General features: G+C 32.1%; 1 protein-coding gene across 1 annotated transcript in view; it reads right to left on the bottom strand.

Moving 5' to 3' along the window:
* The window catches only part of LOC126969911 (facilitated trehalose transporter Tret1-like), a 41,256-nt gene extending 27,324 nt beyond the window's left edge, over window positions 1-13,932 (bottom strand). Inside the window, exon 1 of the mRNA XM_050815537.1 lies at window positions 13,803-13,932. Within this exon, the coding sequence (XP_050671494.1) occupies window positions 13,803-13,875 (73 nt within the window). The 5' untranslated portion in view covers window positions 13,876-13,932. The remainder of the gene's footprint in view (window positions 1-13,802) is intronic.
* Window positions 13,933-14,476: the final 544 nt, after the last annotated feature.

The raw sequence follows: 14,476 nt of genomic DNA, 5'->3' as shown, positions 1-14,476 counted from the left end.
ATATACAATTTGCTATGAACAAGTTGCCATGTGTCAAAATAATTACTGATTACAATTTACCTACTGCTATTGGTATTAATTTATTTCTTTACATAGTTGTTAAAGCTTCTGGAGTATAATTAATTCTACACAAATTTTAATCTATACTTATACTAAATCTGTAGTGATCAAATTTCTGTACAAAGAAAAAAAATGATCAAAACCGAGTCAGAGGGATGTAAGAAGAGAAACAGAACAAGTCCTGACTTTTTTGGAATTTTTTGTTTCTCTGTCTGTTTGTCTGTTTGTACGGGGTAATCTCTGAAACTACTGGACCGATTTAATTGAAATTTTGCATGATGATACCTTACATCCCCGGTCAACAACTTATAAATTTTTCATCCCGGATAATTAAAGAGTTCCCGGATAGTTAAAAACCTCTAATTACTTAAATAGCATAGTACACAACAACGTATGCACATAATTTAATAAAATTTGGCATATTTTTATCTTATATTGCCGGTCAACGTCTTAGATACTTTTCATCCCGGAAAATTAAAGAGTTCCCGTGGGCCACTTAAAAACCTCTACTTTAGTAATACCTAATTAGTAACATTTACCATGTTGATACCTTAAATTTCCGGTCAACACTTTAAATACTTTTCATCCCAGAAAATTAAAGAGAGATATTTAAAAAACTAAAGTAATTTATATTGCTTAGTAAACAATAACTTATGCACATAATTTAATAAAATTTGGCATGTTAATAATTATATTACCGGTCAACATTTTGGATACCTTTCATCCTGGAAAATTAATGAGTTCCCGTGGGAAAAATAGAAAACTATAGTTTCTTATATAGCTTAGAAAGCAACATCTTATGACCTAATTTAATAAAATTTGAAGTAGATAATCTCTGTATATACTTACTACATTATTTGAACAAATATTTGAATCGTTATGACGATGACGATGATGGTTGTTTACAACCGAGTGCGTGATATTATGATGCGGTCCGGTGGCAGGAACTGGGACAGACTTGTGGGCGAACGGACGGCTGCGGGTTGAGGGGTAATTAATTTTAAATGCCTGCCTTAATTTTGCATTTTCAATAACTATCAACAAATAGCAGGGTTAAACTTTAAAAGAAACAGCTATATATTTTGGCATGCCATGTTTTTCCTACGGCCAACTCTGCGTGACTTGCGCAAAATCTGCATGTTTATGCTGACTAAAATAAATTTTTGAACATAATTTTTGCTTTTAAGCTTTTGCATTACTATTAACGATCATATACCTATCTATACTTACAAACTATAGCGTTTATATACCTATTGGTGAAATCATCTTAAAAATTCTTAGTACAAATTACATTACAAATTAATTACATCTGGAGAACGGCTAGACTGTATTTCATGATTTTTTATTTGTTGAATTTGCCGATTTGTTGATTTGGATTCCGTTCCGAATCGCAGAATAAGATAAAATTATTGTAGAATTGACGAAAAAAGAAAATCCTTTCTTAAATTTAAAATCATTAACACAATTTTGTAGAGGGTAATCTTTTGTTATGGAAAAGGAGGACAAACGAGCGTACGGGTCACCTGGTGTTAAGTGATCACCGCCGTCCACATTCTCTTTCAACACCAGAGGAATCACAAGAGCGTTGCCGGTCTTCATCTCTGGATTTACTAGAAGCCGATTTTGAAAATTCTGTTACCAATAGAAATTAAAATTTTTGTGAGTGTCATATATACTATATAATAACACAAAAAATTAAAATAGTTTTAAATAGTAGGTGTTTTTGTAAAATAAGTCGGAGGATAAACCGTCGAACACTAAAAATAAATTATAGTGCATATTGTTGTATTAAAATCACTCCATTTATGCGCTAACATATGCTTTAATTCAAATCGAGAATGAGTATGAAAAGAAAAAAAAATTGCGATCGTACAAAGTACACAATATGTCAGAAGTGAAACCTGCATTGTGCATGAACCTCTTAGCTGCATAATATGAAGTCCTGGTACATGTTGCTAGGATGACACATGATTTCAACCACTATGGAAGAAATTACTATCACCGCTACCATATTTATGTTCTCCTGGTGTTTATGTAGTAAAAGGTCGTGCATGACGTCACAATCTCTTCTTCAACTATGATCGCCTGGTACCAAAATACTGTATAATGCTTCCTTTCTCATTTTATCCCATGTTAAATCTTATAAATTTATGTGCCTTGCTTTTTCGTTTCACCGACTATCAAATTACAACGATGCTAAAGAAGTTTTCAATTCAACAACTATCTTACAATACAAAACGCATATTAACATTCGTTTATTTAATTTTATTTTTTGCTTATACACCTTTGTATTCCTATGAATAAAGTTGTGTTTGCCTATAATTTGATCTACATTACGATAGTGATAATTTACATTATCTATGTTTAATTTTCGTATTTATGATGTAAATCTTTTAGTGAACCATTACTATAAATTAATTAAATATTTTCGCTGTGGTTGACTATGCACTCTACAGCACAGGTAGCGTTAAGCGTTTTATCTATACCTATGCTTTAAATCCTCTATTAAAGATTCTGAAACAGTTAGCTTACTGCCAACATTAAAACACCCAATGTTCTAATAACCATTACATCATCCAAAAGAGTGTTGTAATGGTGCACTGAATTTCATAACACTCCTATGTTTTTTTTTATCCCTTCATGTGCAAAGAGCTTCAACATATAGCCACATTCTTATTGCTCGATGCGTGGTATCTGTATGAATTTCAAAAATAGAACATTTTTGTTTATGCGCGTTCCACACTCCCAGAACGTCGCGCGCCGTAAAAAAAAGGTAGGTTATTCAAATCCCCGCCATTTATCTTCGATATTTTTATTGTTTTGTTTACAAAAAATGAGCGATTCATTTTAAACGCTTCAAAAGAACATTATATTCGAGTGAATTTTAATTATTGCACTATACACAATGTAAATTACTACTAAAATAAATAATTGTTTCATTAATACTTAGTTTATTTGTAAATAATCAGTAATGAATGATATTAGGTTACTACTAGGACTGGTGTTTTAATGTTAGCAGTAAGCTAACTGTTCCAGAATCTTTTAGAGGATTCATATTCTGGGTGTAGATAAAGTCTTGTATGCAACTCTTGATAATTAGGTATTAAAACACTCATGTGATACTATTATCACACTCGGCTTCGCCTTGCCTTATTACACAACAGTTGCATAAATAACTATAACGCAACCTTGTCTACGTCACTTGTGACAATGCTAGAACATCGGAAGCTCAATAAAAATATATTCATAACAGCGAATATCTTAGTATCAGTCAGTGATAAATTAAGGGCATAATTTTATTACCATTCAAAATTAAATTCTATTGATGTCAAATGACTTGTTTTTTTATTTTATTAATCTAATCTTTATAATATAGAGTGTACCATGTTTCAAATATTGCGTTATTTATTTCTTTCTTAAAAGGCATAAAAGGCATTTATTTTCTCAAAATTGATTCCTTTAGACTTCTTTTTATTGTCATTTCTAATATACTAGATACCACTACCGCTTCGGAAACAAATGGCCCATTGAGGGAGAAGAAGCGGCGCAAGAAACTCTCCCAGCATTCTTTGCGCTCTTTTCAATAGATAGATATTTTCTTAGATAATTTATACGTCTACATAGAGATTTGCTGCTTGACAACCGATGAAAACAGGCCATGTTTATTACATTAGTGTGCGTGACGAGCTGCGTCTTACACTCGCGATTTGTGTGTCACTTTGTATTAGTGTGCATGTATTGCTTAAAATAGAGGTTCTCGCAGTCCATCTAGACGTATCTATAAATGATCTGGGATTAATATCTAAAATGGTAAAAATGGTCGCATTTAGGTCTACTTTGAATATTTGAATCATATAATTGGCTCTTGTAATATTTAAATAATATAGTAAATCTAATATATAAAATTCTCATGTCGCGGTGTTTGTAGTTAAACTCCTTCGAAACGGCTTGACCGATTCTCATGAAATTTTGAGTGCATATTGGGTAGCCTGAGAATCGGACAACATCTATTCTTCATCCCTCTAAATGTTAAGGGTGGTCCACGCCAAATTTTTTTGACATTTTTTTTTAAATTTGTTTGATTATGAGTCAGCATTAAAAAATACATACAACTTCAAAGTTTCACCCATTTACGATCAACAGTTACTTTTGTATCGCGATTTTAATATCGGCAATACAACGTTTGCTGGGTCAGCTAGTTTATATATATTAAGATATTGTTTTCACATGTTAGCGTTATAGGACTTCAATTTATTTTTATTTAATTAACAACTAAATTGTTTGTATGTTTATGTGCATGATGTGTTCACCTGTAATTGCAGGAACACGATTTTTGAAATTTATGTTACAATCTTATGAAATGTATTGTGTATTCTGTGTTGGTGGACCTTGAATAAATAAATAATACCTTACATATATATAAACACTAGTCATATCAGCAGACCATATCATGAGAAAAAAATTAACAGTTATTTTTGAACGTGACAAAAAGCAGTTTTGAATAAAAATTGACGTAATGATCACGTCACAGACAGATCGTCACATAAGCAAATAGTAATGTCAACAGTTTTCGTTAACAGCTTGGTTAACACTACAAATTATATTAATTCACACATACTCCACTGTTTAATCTAGCACTTAGCAGCTTTATAATAAGGTTTAAAATAACTCTATAGTTCCTAGATACTACTGTTCTTCCTGAAGCATGTTATATACAACTTGATCCTTTTAAAATATTATAAATGACCAACTTTACATTAATTTTGCTAAGCTTACTAACATCAGTGAAAGGCTCCTTTGCACAGGATGCCGACTAGATTATGCGTACCACAACAGCGCTTATTTCTGCCGTGAAGCTGTAATGTGTAAACATTATTGTGTTTCGGTCTGAAGGGCGCCGTAGCTAGTGAAATTACTGCACCTTGTGTCTCAAGGTGACGAGCGAAATAATTGTATTGCCGCTCAGAATTTTCGGGTATTTCAAGAATCCTGAGCGGCAGAGCATTGTAATAGACAGGGCGTATCAATAACCATCAGCTGAACGTCCGGCATGTCTTGCTACTTATTTTCATATAGAAATAGGCGCCGTTGTAGTACCCATAATCTAGCCGGCATCATGTGCAAAGGAGCCTCCCACTGGTAAACGGCCTTCGCAGAATAAGACTAGAACCATCCACCATTATCTTCTGTATAATCTAATATACTATAGTAAGCCTTTTTTGTCAAAGAAGCTTTAATATTTTTCTTGAATTTGTTCTCAGTGATTCAAAGTATAGAAGACTCGAGTCAAGCAGAATATGCAGGACCGACCACAGCGTGGTCTAACTGCTCAAATGGAGCCCAATATTTTATGCCACCAACTGTAATTAAAACCCTCCAGTAAAACAAAGTTACGCGTTACCTTACATTAAGAAGATAAGGCGTAACGAAACAGAAGCGACTTTACAATATATTCTCAAGGGCTTATTCATATTATCTCGATAATCACTTTAATTTCTTTCAATTGAATGTAATTATCCGGTGTACAGTTTCAATAGTTTGACAATTAGTATAAGAAAGCGTTATTACTAACTACAATGATAATAAATAATACTTTGAAAGAATCTGTTAATTTTGACAGAATTGCGATTAGTACATTAACATAAAACAATTACTGTTAAGTGCTAAGAATACATACAATTACAGTCACTCATAGGCAGTTTCATAATGGAAATAATAATAAAATTTATAGCATTGAACTTAATTTAAGTATACAATATCAGCTTATTATAAACATTCATTAAGACAAAAGGTAGTAGGCTCAGCTTATGCTGCTTGAAATAATATTTTCATGCAGCGCTGGTAAAGCCATCCCTATCTCCCTAAGGTGTTCCTTAGGGAGATAGGGATGGGATACATAGTAAGGAGTGCAAACTAATAACTATTAAAATGCATATAAAAAAATGGGAACTTTTTTTAAAGTATCAACCTCTGTATAAATTATAAGTATATTTGTGAGCGTGAGTGTGTGTGTTGTATAAATATATGAGTGTGTGTCAATGTGTCAGTGTAAATGTAATATGAATCGAGTTGCAAATGTTCTCGTTAAATTATGAGAAATATTTATTTAAGGGAAGTTCTTTCCATACACAATAGTTGAAATTTTCGGCTTCCTGTTGTTTTTTAATAAAGCCATTTTATATTAACCCTTAAACTGATTTAAATTTTTTATCATTCTGAGAGTCGGTGGCAAATCATTCCAAATACAGGAAGCCATGAATTTGAAACTGGAGGTATATCTTGTTATCTTGTAGTGAGATATATTTAATAAGTTTTGTATATTGTAATAAATGTTATTATTTCGTATGTTATACGTACAAAAGCTTGTATAATAAGTAAGTAAATGCTAAGTTAAAGGTCAAGAGAAATGGAGAAAAATTGTGATACGATGGTACCCCAGAGAAGGTAAGAAGAAAAGGGGCAGACCACAGCAAAGGTGTGATGATGAAATTAGACAAGTAGCAGGAGTAACATGGAATAGAGTGGCCGAAAATAGACAGGAATGGAAAAGGTTGGAGGAGGCCTTTGCCGATTAGCAAACAGACCTACAAAAATAATTATTAAGTATAAGAATAGAATATATTAAGATTAGTTCAGCTACAAAAAAATATTTATTGAAGTAGGCGTTACTTTGCGGAAATCCATAATTATAGAAATGATTTGAGTTTTCTTCAGTGTTTAGAGGCAAAATCTGCCACGAGATTCCGTCTCGAGATCTTTTGTCACTACAGAATAACATGACAGGGAGAAGTAATTTTAAATTAGGAGTATCTTTTCATTACGTTTATTAATAAGACAGCTATTTACCGTTTAACCTAAGTCTAACCACACATTACAGAGCCGCATTGATACCGTGTTTTCTAATTGCGTTTATTTCTCAATGCAAGCTACAGACTACCTTGACATTGTCCGATACAGACTCTAGGAAACCGAACATGATAAGAAGCGTACAAAGCATTAAAGCAATTAGCTATACAACTATGACAGTACAATAGTAGTTCTGTGTGCGATAAGCTCCACTGTGGTATGAGTCAATCGAGCTAAGTATAATAGTCTAAACACATTGTCAGATTTGGTACGGCGGGATCATCGGACGGGCGCAAATGAACGTACTCGGAATAATAATAAATGAAAGGTAATAAAAACAAATGAGAGGTGTCAAGGGACACACGGATGGCACGAAGTTATTATAGAAGAATTACAATATAATTTGCTTTGAAACTTATTAAAGTTATGACGCTTACACACAATAATGGAGAGATTATAACGCGTATGACTTGGTTAGCACAATAGTGAAGAGAGGTTATAATGAGTACTTGCTAAAAGCACATAAGCATTTATTATTGTCTGTATAAAATCTCTACTCCATCTGCAATATCCGGAACTTGAGCAGAAACACTGTCAGAATTCATTGTTATTATTTTTTATTATTTATTAAGTATGTACAAAACACCAAGTACGTACACCAAGCGAAAAGACTAAAAGTGACGCAAAGATATATGGAAAGAAACTTATTATGTATTAGACTAAAAGACAAAATAATAAAGAATGAAATACGGAGAAAAAGTAAACTTAAAGACATAATACGAATCGCAAAAACTGCAAAATGGAATTGGACAGGCCATATATCAAGGGCCAGTAACGAAAGATGGAGCAGTATCGCAACAAACTGGTACCCATTAGACGCCAAAAGAAGAAGAGGTAGACCTGGTACTAGATGGAGAGACGACCTAGTGAATTACGAAGGAGTGATGTGGTCGCGTACAACAAACAATAAGGACCAATGGAAAAAGAAGGGGGAGGCCTTTACCCAGCAGTCGGATGATATATAAAAAATATTGTAAATAAATTAGTAATAGTTTTAATATTGTAATAGGCTTTAATAAATAAATGTACTAAAAACCTTTATACATACACTCAACAAAAATAATCGTCGCGATACCACACTGTTCAATGCGATATAGAAAGACGAATCGAAAATAACTGGCTTGCATTCTATGAGAGAGAGAGTGAGTGAGACAGAGACAAAATATAGCAAAAAGTGTCGTTACAACTTTTGGTCTGAATTTTTCCGTCTAGCCGTTAAAAAATAATAATAACATGTGAATGGACAATGTGACATACCATCGAATATGGTCCGTCATGGTAACCAGACCGCGTTCGATGGTTTGCCCGTACCAAATCCGATCATGTGTTTAGGTTATTAGCTTTCAACACCATGTCGCGAATAGTACATACTTATTTATGTCCGTTTTTTTATATGTTTATCGATACTTTATATCTCTAATATATAAAATTCTCGTGTGATGGTTTTAAACATTGAACTCCTCCGAAACGGCTTGACCGATTCTCATGAAATTTTGAGTGCATATTGGGTAGGTCTGAGAATCGGACAACATCTATTTTTCACCCCCCTTAATATTAAGGGATTTTTTTTTAATTTTTTTTAAATTTTTTTTAAATTTGTTTGATTATGAGTCAGCATTAAAAAATACATACAACTTAAAATTTTCACCCATCTACGATCAACAGTTACTGTTGTGTCGCGATTTTAATACAATGTTTGCTGGGTCAGCTAGTTTTTATATAATAATAATCGTTAGAAAGTAAAACCAACCGACGCGGAGACTAAACGCCTGCTATTACGGCGCATGAACTATGACGTCACAGTATCAACAAACAACAAAAAAATATCTTGAAGATGGTTTATAATTGACGTTTGTTCCAATACTTTTGCGTCAAATCCGGTCCGAACAATGGCAATGCTTACAAATATTTGAAATTACCCAGAAATTTATCGCACTTTTAAAAGACTGTACCTATTCAAATTAGCTAAGTATTCAGTGTATTTAAAATCATTCTACTTTATAAAGTTGCATCCAAACCAAGATCCAATATATTTGAATTTCAATTTTAAATTGATTTATTAAGAGATTATTAAATCTATACTATAAAATTTGAGTGTCTGTTTGTAATATTGAAATAACTGTTTTTATTATATGTAAATATATATATATATATATATATATATATATATATATATATATATATATATATATATGAATATATATACGGTACATACACCAAAATAACATTTTATATAATTTTTGTCTGTCTATCTGTCTGTTTGTCTGGCTAATCTCTGAAATGGCTGGACCGTTTTTGACGGGATTTTTATTGGCAGGTAGCTGATGTAATAACGAGTAACTTAGGGTACGTTTATTTTAGAAAGTTTACAAAATAATAATACAAGTCTTACTTAAGGCGAAGGGTTAGCAGAAAACACGCAAACAAGGTGTTTTTAGACAAGTTTTGTGGTGAAAAAGTAGAATTTGGAGCTATGAACACTACTTAATCCTGTTACACATATCCTTAAGTCTTATTTGTAGGTTGCTAATGCTTGCTGTTGGTTATAGTTAACACTCCACAGCCTTATTGAACTACCACTTTTCTTTGCAGTTAAACAAGTTTTTTGGCATGGCATGACGCATTTTTTTAGTACTACTCTCAGAAAAGTTATTCTAATAGCTTGTACTTTTTTTGTGTAGGTGCATTTATTCAAATTAGTAATGAATGACGAGGATTTTAAGCACAAAAACTGTCAGAAACTGTTAAAATTTTACATTTTCCACGCAAGAATTTTGAAAAAATTGGCTTTGTTACATAGATAACGGGCCGGCAGCCGTGAGCTCATATCGCTCAAGGTCGCTGGCATTTAGTGTCGCCTTAAAAGATAGTTAACACTGTGCCTGAACTAGGTATACCTGTGTTTCATGCGTAAAGAGCTTACAGTAAAACTAAATAATCACAAAAAAGAGAAACTTAATAAAGTAAAAAGGTATAAATTAATCTACTGATTATTATTAGTAAATTTATTGAAGTAGGCGTTACTTTGCGGAAATCCATAATTATACAAATGATTTAAGTTTTCTTTAGTGTTAATTCCGCCAATATTTGTTTTTCAACAATTCGACACGTGTTTCGCCTCTACACGAGGCATCCTCGGACTCCTCAGACTAGGCAGACTCATCAGTCTCGTGAGTCTGACTCATCAGTCTCGTGCCAGATTTTGGCAAGACAACACGTCCTTAAATCGACGACAAAACTTAAATCATTTGTATATTATTAGTAATTTATCTGTATTTTCATAGGACATTTTTTGCTTCATGAAGGGACTTCTTACAATTAATACAATTGATATAGTTGAGAACAACTTATTGAATGTCCTTATAAAAGAATCTATCATCCGGTAAAAGTCCCTTCAAAGAAACACCCTACCATAAAGGCTTTTATGCCTTTATTTTCTCAAAATTGATTACTTTACAATTATTTTTGATGTTATTTCTAATATACTAGATACTACGGAAACAAATGGCGCTCTGAGAGAGAAGAAGTGACGCAAGAAACTCTCCCAGCATCCTTTTTTTGCGCTCTTTTCAATAAAAATATACAATATTGTACAGTAATTTCTATCCTTATAAAATAATCATAATCTAGTCTCACGCTGTCCGATCACTTACATATTCAGCTGTGGAGTAATAGGATTTACGACAGAGCCATTTTTTTATAAAACATTTAAATTTATTTATAGATAATGCCTGAACAGTGGCTGGGACTTTATTATAGAAGTGTATACATTTACCCTTAAAGCTATTATGTATCTTATGAAGCCTACTAGAATTAGTTACAATCAATCCCTTAGTTCTAGTGTTATGATAATGAAAATCACTATTAAGTGGAAAAAGGTGACGATTTTCAGATTCGGACAGCCAAGACCGAAATGGAATTATTGTACCCTTGTTTGTGTTTCGTATCAACAAAAATGCGTTTAGTTATTTGTCATTGAAATTAGTTTAATCACTTGAATTTAAATTGTGTTTAATTCGTATTTTTATAAGAACAGTATAATTAAAGAAAGATATCTTACACACTCTAATAATTATTGTAATATTATTCATGAGTTAAACATTTTTAACAGTGGGAGGCTCCTTTGGACAGGAAGCCGGCTAGATTATGGGTACCACAACGGCGCCTTTATCTGCCGTGAAGCAGTAATATGTAACCATTACTGTGTTTCGGTCTGAAGGGCACTCTAGCTAGTGAAATTACTGGACAAATGAGACTTAACATCTTATGTCTCAAGGTGACGAGCGCAACTGTAGTGCCGCTCAGGATTCTTGAAAAACCCATATCATACCCATACAATGCAGTGCCTAGCATCGTAATGGGTTCCTACCCATTACAATGCCGTATCAATTACCAACAGCTGAACGTCCTGCTCGCCTCGTCCCTTATTTTCATTAAATAAAAAACCTAGTACCTACTACTTAGTTTTAGTCAATTTATGTATTTTTTATAAGAAAAAGTTTCGAAACGAGCGTTCAAGTGTCGTATCGTTGATAGAATCTTGTATGCTTTGTTCAACTCTCAGGTTGTGGCTTCATCTACAGATTCTACTTTACAACAGGTAAAAAAGGGTTTAAAGGGTCTGACGTAAAATCTCAAAGGCAATCCGCAAACAGCTTGCACACCTGTTCAAAAGTTACCTAACATAACCTCAAATTGTAAAAATTAAATAAAACTACTCCTTTCTGCGCTTTAGGGTTTAAAGGGCTCCTTCCCCCCTTCTCCACCCCTCAACCCTAATTTCTAATGCAGACACAAAATCAATTTTTTAACACATCCAATCCGAAAGAGGTTGTTCTAGTTGCTAGTAGGTTCCCTGTAAGCAGGAAACTTACATAAAGTTTCAATCACCAAAGGTATCAACCACAGACATTGACCCCCTTATTCATAATAATCTGCTAACTTAAAGCATTGCTAATTCTCACTCTGTCTTCTTCTATTGACAAAAGTCAGAATGAGAAAAAACATTAAGCGGCTGTTTAAAGTTAGCGGACCATTATGAATAAGGGGGTGAATTAATAAGTAACAGGCTGAATGATAAGTAAAAGGAGCGCGAGCCAATTAAAAAAACACCGTGTGGTGTCGTGGGACACCGGATATGAACGTAGTTCCTTATTATAAAATTATTAATTTTACTGATTTCCTAAAAAATATGGGAAGTTTCCACTGAATTCCACTGTCTAAAATAATAATAAAAATAATAGTTAAAAAAACTAAAAAGCACGCTTTTTAAGACATTATTAAAATAATAATTCTTCTACACCCCACGCTTTTTTTTACAATAAAATATATTTTTTTTACACTATTTTCAATTTAAATTTATTTTCTATTTTTTGTTGAAATATATATAAAGCGTGCTTTTTAGTTTTTTTTTAGCTATTATTTTTTTTCATATTTTAGTTAAATTTTTCTATAAAAGCGTATTTTTAAAACTATTAAGTACTTTAACACCAATTCCTGCCTTATCGACTATAGATGAAAATTATATAAATTAACAAAAATCATATTTTGCAAATTGAAAAATTAAATAATTTTATCAAATAATGTCATCGCTCCTCGATAAATCTACAAAGTTTGAACGAAATCTAGCCGTTTAAAGTGGGTCAAAATCATGCCCAAAGAAGTCGATTACAAACATACTTACAATATTAATTTTACTGATTTCCTAAAAAATATGGGCAGTTTCCACTGAATTCCACTGTCTAAAATTAAAATCTGTATACTTATGTACTTACTACTTATACACACAAGAAGTTATACTTCGTTGGCGGAACACTACAAATCCTTAAAATAATTTATTCGTCGTGCTACGTTTGTAGAACAATATTGTAAAAATCGTGAAATAAATTATTGAATATTAACGAATACGGCTGTATTGCCTTGAACCCTTTGCCTATCCTAATAATGGACGAAGAAACCAAAAAAAAAAAACAATTAATGCCGCAAACGTCAGAAAATTTCTGAAAACTTTTATTTTCAGATGTCGTTGTGCGCGCGCAACATAATAGTCAAAGAAATGTATCTTCAATAACATCAAAAAGGTATATGTGCTTTTATGTCAATGTAATTTTGCAGTTATAAACATATTTAAATATGATTTAAATACCCATGCTCTAATTAACTAAACCAAATAAACAATCAATGTAATTTGTCAGAAATGTGTCAAATGTCAATAATTGTTACTTGTCAATTATTTATTTATATATAAATAATAATAATCTTACGTTCCGGATGTTTTTTCCCGGTTAGGGTACCCCTCCGCATCGTCCCATAAGAAACGTCGTTCCAAAAAACATCACAGAAGTTAAGCGCACGGATTATTCAAATCTGACTTCGTTCGTAATTAATTACTCAAAACCAGATTTCGCTTGATTTTATAAAAAAAGAGTGTCTTCCTCAAGTAATGAGAATGCGGTATTGTATTAATTAATTACTAAGCTCCAGAAAACATTTTATCGCACGCTAAAATATAGAATAAGTATTTTACCTACTTCCCTTGAACAATACAAGATACCATAATATTAAATTTACATTCTTCAGTAAATGCAAATAAATATACAAATAAACAGATCATTTTAATATCTACATGTTAAGTTTGTATCGGAAGGTAGTAATAAAAAAGTATAACTTACACTTCAACTATCTAATAAGTAGGTATATTTTGCATTCTATTTAAATTCTACAATATTTAACAGAGTCCCGTTTTTAAATTGTAAAAACATTATTATTTTAATTAATTAAACCATTATTTCATGTATTTTTACCTAAATTAATTAGTTATTTAAAAATAAACTTACAGAGAACAGCAAATATGTATTGGTTGATGCGCGTTCCATTCTGCCAATTCAATCTTGAAATTAGAATATTCATTATTTTTTTTTATTGTCACTGAACGAGGTCTTCATGCGGAGACCTCCGCGTTTGATATCGAACTGCAAGAAGTTAGCCATTGGCAGATGAGCGAATGAAATAGTTATGTTCACACTTCATTCGCTTCAACTAAGTGCAGTAACACAGACACAATATTGTGTAGGTATAAAATACGGAGAGGTTAGCAAAGTTATATCAAGCAAGAGAAATTGTAAATTTTTCTCGTTTTAAGTTCTTAATCTGTTTACGAAATCAATTAATTGTAGAGTTTTTATCGTCTTCCAAATCTAGATTTTTATTATGCGCCTTATAGGTATAGTTAGTTTTCTATTATTTTTTGGGCAAGTGTCTCTCTTACATTGGTATCAGATAGTTATTACCTACACCCAACGTTGAAAAAGATGTAGAGAATACTGGTTTAATTTCCTATTTATAGTTAACTTCTTTAAATTCTTATAATATATATATATTTATGCATATAGTTTTTATTTTTCACTTTTTAGTAACAAACATTATTATTGCGTCTTATGATAATGCTAATATTTATTTATTAATTAAATTAAATTTAAATCTTATTGCAATCCAATAGGGTCGCACAGCT

The sequence above is a fragment of the Leptidea sinapis genome, chromosome 19 (assembly GCF_905404315.1).
Source record: "Leptidea sinapis chromosome 19, ilLepSina1.1, whole genome shotgun sequence".
NCBI classification, from domain to species: Eukaryota; Metazoa; Arthropoda; class Insecta; order Lepidoptera; family Pieridae; genus Leptidea; species Leptidea sinapis.
The sequence above is the reverse complement of the archived record's forward strand: the minus strand, read 5'-3'. Positions and strand labels throughout refer to the sequence as shown.